At 32.1% G+C, this 9,590-nt stretch overlaps 1 protein-coding gene across 1 annotated transcript; it reads right to left on the minus strand.

The window, feature by feature from the left end:
• Positions 1 to 1,958: 1,958 nt before the first annotated feature.
• On the minus strand, positions 1,959 to 9,266 carry LOC133203378 (uncharacterized). Its single transcript, XM_061339170.1, has 4 exons — positions 8,966 to 9,266; positions 7,944 to 8,072; positions 2,351 to 2,565; positions 1,959 to 2,216 (listed from the first exon to the last, which is right to left on the minus strand). The coding sequence occupies exons 1-4, from the start codon at positions 9,264 to 9,266 to the stop codon at positions 1,959 to 1,961; spliced, it is 903 nt and encodes a 300-aa protein (XP_061195154.1).
• Positions 9,267 to 9,590: the final 324 nt, after the last annotated feature.

The raw sequence follows: 9,590 nt of genomic DNA on the forward strand, positions 1-9,590 counted from the left end.
CATATTTCAGTATAAGGACTATACAATTTTGATCAAGTCATCTTTTTAAATTCTTGACCAAAATAAAAAATTGAAATACCCAGTGATCATCACGTATTATTATGCTAAGTAGCCATGTGTTCGTCGTGTCCATAGGTGGCACTTCCATGCAGGTAGAATATATATTTAGAAAACTGTAAAAAGGATATTAGCAAAATGGCAGCTTTTATTGATGGTTATTTTTATTTGATTAATTTATAAATGATTCCTCCGCATATTTGGCATTTTGTTTAAGAGTAGGCACTTCCTTCTCTGATCTTTGAAAATCAGTCGTTTATGACGTAATATCATACCACGTGCGGACGTACGACAACAAGCAAAATTGTGCACGATTACTGTGCACGCACGACTATAGGACCCTCGAATATTTATAAACATATTTTAAATTAAAAAAAAAAAAATTAATGGCCTTCAAAGATTGTGTATTTTTCTTAGTTCTCAAGGCGTGTTTAACAGATCGACAGCTGAAGATGTTCACTCTTCCTAGGCACCTTGCTCTGGGGCCATAAAACTTAGATGAACTCACATTGGATCTCAGTCTCACTTTTCTACCACTAATTCCTTTGATAAAAGTGAGACTGAGACTAAAAGTGAGCTCGTCTAAGTTTTATGGCCTCGGAGCCTGATCCAAACTATGAAGTGTCTAGAAGTCATTATATTTTTATCATTTATATTATTTTATTTTTGATTTGGCATGGTATAAAGAATTTCTGAAATTAAACACTTTTTTCCAACTGTTTTACTCAAAAGAATACATGTAGCTGAACAATGAAAAAGATAGAACACATATAGTAGCTTCATTGCGTAGTACAAATCAAGTTTGAAGCATGGTATTGGGGATTAAGAATATTCACATAAATAACTGGCGGCCACCAGAAACTCATCTGGTGGCCTCCAGATTACTATTAAGATACATAAATATTCAAATGAGGAGTGTCTGAGCAATAATGTGTGACAAGGTTATATAAATTGCGAGAAGCAGCTTTTATCTGTAGTTGAAATAGTGGAAATCATTTAGAACATGTCAGGTGGGATTTACGTTGTGAAATTCAACGTTACAAAAATGACGTAATTTAGAAATTTTGCTAATTTTCATTAATGTTTGAGATTTACTCCAGTGTTAAATATTTTAGTTGATAATTATACATAATGAATCTTATGGATACATGCATCAAATTGATAAAACACTTGTCTGTATTTTTTGTGTGTTTGTGAAATTGAAGATTCAGAGTGTAACATATATTATAAAACACTTGTCTTTCGGGAGAGACCTTAAAAAACCAAGGTCGTATCAGGCAGGCTTTGGCACGATAAAGACTCCTCAATGCTCAATGGCCCTAAGTATCGAGTATAGGTCTATAATTTTACGTCTTTCACTCTGTTATGTTGACGTCCCTATATGAGTGAAAAATTCTCGAATGGGACCTAAAACAGTACATAATCAAGCAGTCTTAAGTTTGTTTATAAAACTTTTTTTTCTTAATTGACCATGTTTCCTGACGGACTTGAAGAAAAAAGACAGTTTTATCGTTTCTACTTGTGTGTAAATGAATAAAAAAGAATTACACAAAACTTAAATGAATAGAAATTATTTATGATTTTTTTTTTTTTTTTTTTTTTGGGGGGGGTGGTGGTATTTTTGAACTTTTCAAGTTCATTAAAAAGCAGATATTACACACCAGAACAAGCCAAAGTGATATTGGACCATGAAGTTCCGTTGCACAAAATCTCGACTGCTCCTCCATTGCTTTGGTATCCTGGTACACATGCATACAATGTCTTACTTCCGGCTACCAGCCCGTCATGCAATTTGATCGTATTTGGAATATCCTGGGGCAATGGGCACTCTAAAATGAAGTTAATGAAGAACCAGTTATTGCATTTTAATTAAAGATATTCATATGTTTTCATTTAAGCAATTAACCTGTAAATCCTGCTTTGATAACTTTGACTGATATCTGAACGTTGTTGATCTGCATGTTCTCTGTGCCATCTCCCCACAAGCCACCAATGTAGATCAGATTACCCCACGACACACTAGTGCTAGGAGTCCACAACACAGTTTCTGTTTGTGAGTAACCAAAGAGCACGCCCCCGAACGGTTCTCCAGAGTTACCGAGGTTAGCAGATCCGGCTCCGTAGAATACTTTCCCTCTGCTGACTGTGGCGTCCCTGATCTGGAACGGTTTGTGTATTCAATTGTGTATTCAATTGTTAAACTGACTGATTTATGCAATATATCATCCATCAGAGATACAGTACCCTATTTGCGTGCATCAAAAGCCCAAAGGAAAACAAAATAATATTTTACCTCAACATTGACTATGTGAAAGTCTAGGTTAATTGCGTTCGTCATGGGTATTACTCCTCCTCGAGAGATGTTGCCACCTTTAGCATACGCAAAAGTATTCATATTTGTTATCTCTGATGACGAAATAATCCAAGCTCGGATGATGACTTCAACATTGTCGGGAACGATATAATCGAAGGCCCCCCATCCGTCTCTGTAACAGGTGACGTAGTCATCTGCCAAATTAAGCATCGAGAGAAAAAAACTGTAAGTAGCTAATATTTTCTTAAGATGAATGGTAACGTAAAGATGCGATGTTAGTTTATCACCTGTATCTTGCAGTTGAAAATATATGTAAATATGGTCACAAGAATTTAAAAAAATCATAGATTTGTACACACCAAGGATTAAGGTCTGATCCAGAAACGTTTACCTTGTGTGGATTATATTCAGTTACAAAACTGAATTCACGCCTTAGAAAAAAAGAGGGAAAAAACTACTTAAGAGATAGGAGATAAGGAAGGCAGGTTCAGTTCACAAGACTGATATTTACAGATTCAAAACTACCTTCAAGGTCGGGTTCAGGGACTCCTATTGATTGATCTGCCTATGAACATATTCCTAAATCATTATTTGTATCTCAACAATAAATACAATTTCCTTTTATACGCTGATGTGCACTATAATGATTCCGACACTTGAATTTGTGAAATAATTAATTTTAAAAATTCCAAATAGGGCCTTAGATTTATTAAAAGACAAACTTTTTTTTTTTTTGGAATATATGTGCATTTCTTTTCATTGCATCATATATATGTATATATAATCGGATCAATGTTTCCAAACCCGATTTTACCTAACTTTCATTTTTTTTTTCAAACCCTATGCAATTGTTTTTTTTTTTTTTTGTTTGTTTTTTTTTTGTTTTGTTTTTTTTTTTTTTTTTTTGGTCGGGGGTGTTTTTTTTTTCTTTGTTTTCTTTTATTGTTTCTGTTTTTTCTAACATTTTTCAAAGATCTGACAAGGATTTTTTTCCCTATTTCCGTTTCATTATTACTGAAACCAATAGTTCTGCTAGTACATTAACAGTAGTATAGAACTGATGACAATGGACCATGCATCAATCTGGAAGTATACTGCATTATATTATTTGTATACGAAATGTAGAAAGGTAGTTCGTGAATATGAAATTTATTGCTAAAATACATGTACCATCTTTTTTTTAAGTAGCTTATAAATAGTTTATAATAATAAAAAAAATACTTAAATCGACAGAATTTTAGCATTGAGAATTTTGGAGTTTTATTGAACGATGAGTTTGCATTACGTATAAATGTATGCCCGGAAACATTCCAAAGTCGAGGTTCAATATCGAATGCGCCGTAGTGAACACAAGGTATTGTCTGGTAAGATGCAATATTTATTAGGATAGTAACAGCTACATGTAGGTATGATGTGTCTATTCTAAATAATGAGATTTTTTTTACAATTTAGTGCCTATAAGTTCAGTAAAAAACCTCAATAAGAAAATCATAACCCTTGGTTGGGTCACTGAAATAATTTAATTTTGAACACTTCCAGGACAAACACTGATTAATGCACACTTTAAGTATGATATATAATTAACTGTAATTTGAATAATTAATATCAAACAGTGGACAGTGTTTTAGCTACATAGTAAAGAAGTTAATAAACTTATGTCGACAAATAATGGCACTCGTTGGCTGTACATATGTACTAGCTAGTTCGTGCATTTGTACAGCCAAATTGTGCCAACTTTCACCAAAATACATTGTAATTTCATCAAGCCTATATTTCCTCTTCATCTATTAGAATTGAGGAATTTCAACTATGAATTGATAACGTTTATTGTATGGTGCTATATATATATATATATATATATATATATATATATATATATATATATATATATATATATATATATATATATATATATATATATATATGTTGAATTTTTGCGTTTCATTGGGAAATGATATGAAGTTTGTATGTGATCTACTTTAACAGCTTTGGGGCGTTTTAGGACGGTTTAGGATTTGATCACGTGACCAACTTCATGTCATTTACCAATGAAACTCTAAAAACGATGTCTTTTTTCTTAAGCAGTGTGTATTTAATAGAAATTGAAAATATACACATAAGTACTCATATTTTTTTTCTTGCACATTACTTACAATATTTGCTTGCTGCCCACAATGTGATTGTTGTGTCATCTATTCCAAAAACTGTTCCACATACACTTATCTTTTTTGTATGGTTAACCGTAATTGGCAGTGCATGTTAAATAGATCATTAACAACAAGTACAATAACTGTTTGCTTGTCTTTTCATGCATTTTCAAGAGTTTCAAAATATAAATACAGTAAAGACCAAACTTCAAGAAATCGAACAAAAGCTAGCAATAAACCAAATCACATTAAGTTATTTTAATATAATCAGAAATTAACATAATGTGTTTTGAAAAAAAAATATCGCATTATTTTATCATTACGGACATAAAACATTGAAATATGAAACTGATAAATCATTATACATCTGTAACATATTTCTTTATCTGGAAATATAAATATTTATACATACTGAGACCCTCTGAAATCAATCCTCCCGGAATTAAGAGCTGCACTGTCACGAAGTCTGGATATGTTCCCAAGCAATGATATACCTTTTTGTATGGACTTGCTGGGGAAGAAATACTTTATAATTCAATGTTTTCCAAGCTACGTTTCGAACAGACAAATAAGAATTCCCTGCTGTTATTCAGGAACATGGCTCTATGTATCTCATCCTTAACTAGAGTGGAGAGAAACTGTACACAATGATATTTAGAATTGACCTTGTTTGAGGATAGGACTTGGAATGAAAATGAATTGGAATGAATTGGTAGGTCTTAAAGATACTTTTTTTTATGCTGGAAATGTAATGTGGGACTTAAAAATAAAAAGATATCACCGCTATTCCTTGAGAATATGCCATATCTTTTCACAGTGTAAACACTGCTACAAATATGAAAGAGGATTAAAATCTACCATATGTACGTGAATCACCGAAGTTAAACATCAGCTTGTATATGTATACTTTCCTAAAGTTTCCTTTAAGTTTACGTATCACTGCATCTCGGAAAATAAGGTGTAATGATTAAAAATGCATAATTACATAGTCCAGATAATTTTGTTTAATCTCATTGCAAAGGAAGTTATTTTGTGATGAATATTTTTCTTTTACAATAACAAGAGGCCCATGGGCCACATCGCATCCACATTATTGAAAAGTTTAGATATATAAGTGGTCAGGGAAAAAGAGGGGTTGGTGGTGGTGGGGAGCATGATTTGAACAAATTTGGTTGATGTTGATTTTTTCAAGGTTTTTCCCCCATACGTTCATCATCTATTCTATTTTAAAACTTTGTTCACCCATTGTGACCCTTCTGTACATCCGGAGGTATAATTTGAACAAATCTGAATATAAACTACCTTAGGATACTTCCATATAAATATGACAAATTATGATGTTGCTGTTCCTGAGAAGAGTTTTTAAGGTTTTTCCTATGTATTCCTTTATAAAACCTTGATCGACCATTGTGACCTCTCCACGGGCGGTCTACAATTTTAAATCTACATACCCTAGGATGCTACCATATAAATATGACCAATCACGGCTTTAATTTTTAAAGATTTTTCCTATGTATTCCTGTGTAAAACTTTGATTTCCCTACGCCCGAGGGTCATGATTTGAATGAAATTGATTCTACACTTCTTGAGGATGCTTTCATATTAATATGAACAATCATGATTTTGTTGTATTAGAGAAGATGATATAGTTTTTTTTCCCTCTGTATTCCTGTGAAAAATTTGATGGCCCATAGTGACCCCCTCCGTACCATGGGGTTCATGATTTGAACAAACTTGGATCTACACTACCTGAAGATGCTTCCATATAAATATGACCGATCAAGGCTTTGCTGTTCTTGAAAAGAATATTTTTAAAGATTTTCCCTATGTATTTCTTTGTAAATTTTTTGATGGCTCATTGTAGCCCCTCCCCATCCTCAGGGGATCGTGATATGAACAAACTTGGATCTACTCTCCCTCAGAATTGTCCCACATAAGGTTAATCTTTTTTTTTCTTCTGGCTCAGTGGTTCTATAGAATTTTTCACTAATTCGTAATGATCTCCCTTTGACAGAAGGCATGGTCCTTCATTTGATTCCCTTTATTCAATAATACTTTGTGGCAAGTTTATTTGAGATTGGTTCAGTGGTTCTTGAGAAGAAGAAAATGTGAAAAATTAATAGACAGATAGACGCCGGAGAAAATGTTACCAGAAAAGCTTACTAAAGCCTTTGGCTTAAGTGACGTAAAAATAACCATATTTCGAAAACAGGTAAATAAAAAAACATTGAGGCGAATGGATTATTTTGGCATGATTTATTCTCCTATGGAAATGACTGTAACCAGAAGTTCTGAGGAGACTGTAACTCTTCTGATTTTTTTAAACAAAAGTAGAGTTAGGTAACACTTGAACCTGAAACTGTGGAAACAGCGATAATTGACATAATGTAATGATCTTTGATTTATTCTCTTCTCTTTTGGCAAATTTATTTGCAATTGGATATCAACTGTACGTAGAAGTAGTTTAGCCTATTGAAGGAATTTACAGAATTTTGAAAGCAATTCATAAACATTTCCTTAGTATAGTACCATTCATCAAAACAAAAAATGCAAATATTCAGAGTTATGTGTCTGAATAGAGTCTGTAAGTGTTAAAAGGTGTTATTGTAATTAGATTAAAAGTGTAGAAAAAGTGGCTTTTTGAAAGATTTTCACAGGAATTTATATTTTTGATCGCCATGGCAACGAAGTTCATTGATATGCAAAATCATTGTATCATAGCGTAGCCTACTAACATGTATTGAATTTCGACCAAAACTTTCGGAGGTGTAGCCTCTAAAGAAATTTCATAGAAATATATCTTTTTGTAGTCTTACAACACCATTCATTTAAATCAAACTTCGGCGCATAAATTTTATTTCTGATTGTAATCCACTTGTGTTCCCCCAGTTATATAGAAAACAGACTGAAACTGTTTAAGTAATCGCGCTTCGAAAGAATTTCACAGAAATTTATGTTGTTTGAAACATTGCCACCTCGTTCATGGAAATAAAAAAAAAAAGATAACACACAATTTATAAAAAAAAAAAAATAATAACTTCCACAAAATTATGTTAGAGACTACAAATTTTGATAGATTTTTCCCACATTTTCATGCATATTTTGAGTACTACATATTGTTCTTTTTTACAAAACAAATTCTGTTGCAATACGTTTGTTGTTAAAGATTTACATGTAGTGGACCAGAAAAAAAGTGAAAGAAAAAGTCTTATTTTCAACATTTCGTTTTGCTTTAAACATTCTTGATTTTTTTTTTATTTACATCATGTCAGTAAGAATTATGCAAGTCTTTTTTGTGTAACGTCGCGAGGGAGTTGAGAAATTTACCTTTCAGAAAGAAAACACGAACTACGTACTGAAATAAAAAAGTTGGAGTTATTTCAAACTTTAATCTCCATGCTCACATACATTGTCTTACTACAAACCTTTAGAAATTGTCAAACCAGACGTAAGATTAAAATCAGGTTTTGGCCAGTCGGATAGTTTCCAAGCCCTTATGCGAACTTTACAGGTTTTTGAAGATCCAATGAACGGGCCAGTGTATGATGAACCTCCTAGAAAAATGGAAGTGTATTCTACATCCTAAATTTTTATATCAATTCTGTTCATACTGTAATCAACTCGATCACATGTTACCCAGGAAAAAAATTACCACAAAAGTATTTAGATAATAAACTTCATCTTAAATAGAAATATATACTTATAATTCTAGAATTGGTTTTGTTATTATTATTATTTTTATTATTTCATCTGAATACAAACGATACTAGTATTAAGTTCTTCTTTTACCAATTCCCTCGCACTTTCTCACTCAAACTTATCCATTTTGAAACGTGGAAGCTTACTTGTTAATATATTTTAACAGAAAGAAATAGAAAATACATCATTATAAATACATTAAAATAAGAAAAACTTTACAGGTTTCTGAAGATCCACATTGCAACAAATTATAACATTTTTATTGTTAAAAAGAACTTTCCATTCGCGCCAGGTCTTATTAAGCCTTTATATTTCAAAATTCTGGTTTGCAGTATATTTTTTATCCCTATATCTGTTGTATAAGTGAAAAAGACGTTTAAGAAAGCTTTGCAGTTTGCTTTTTTCGAACATGAAAAAATATATTCTTTGTATAAAAGATTAGAAAATTTACAGCTTAATTTAAAAAAACAAAAGAAGTTTAATATTAATTACATTAAAACCAATTTCTTTCTTAATTGTTTGATAAATATGCATGATAAGATAATTCCATAGTAAGGGTACCTTTTCACAGTAAATAAAAATATATTGAATTGTCTCAACTTGATGTTTACAGATAGAAAGCAATTTACATGTAATTCGAACATGGACGCATAATATATAATGAATCACTTCAAATAAATTTCAAAGCTGGTAGTAAAATCAAGAAAAGAACAGAAAAACTGTGTATTACCCCCATCACCTCACTCACCTGTAGTTAATACACGTCCAATACCCCCACCACCACTAGTTTTAATGACAGGAACAAACAATAAAATATGTGACGAGTTGTATGCATATGCCACGCCTCCGTATTCAGTAGGGATATCGTCATCTTTTGGAACGGATCCTAGTCCTGGAAATATGTATTCTTTTCCACTTTGAAGAATTTTGACTTGGACGTCTACTTTTGCTGGTAATTCATTCAGGCTGTGAGGAATGCCTAATGGACTTGCGTCGTTGACTGCTAATGTATACCAATCACTGATAAACGGTTTTCTAATGTTGTTCATCTTACCGAAGCCTTTTATAATTAAAAAGGATAATCATTACTACTCTTCGTGTCTTCTTGCAATGGTATATTTATGATTTTATTTTTATTATCTAATTATATTTTGCATTTTCTCAAATTATTATTATACTATTTTGCAAAGAGAACGAAAATATGCATCGGCTTTTTTTTTTTGTTTTGCATTTTCAACGTACTCACAGGACAATAAGTAAGACTGATGTCAGACTGATTTATGCTGTTGATCTGTTTTTGCAGATACTTATAGTTAATATTGATATTACACAGCCATGTGGCTTGACTTTTTCTAATCGTTTTAATAACGAAG

The sequence above is a fragment of the Saccostrea echinata genome, unplaced genomic scaffold, assembly GCF_033153115.1.
Source record: "Saccostrea echinata isolate AGI-Se365-2 ecotype Australia unplaced genomic scaffold, CSIRO_AGI_Sech_v1 ptg000050l, whole genome shotgun sequence".
In the NCBI taxonomy this organism is placed as follows: domain Eukaryota; kingdom Metazoa; phylum Mollusca; class Bivalvia; order Ostreida; family Ostreidae; genus Saccostrea; species Saccostrea echinata.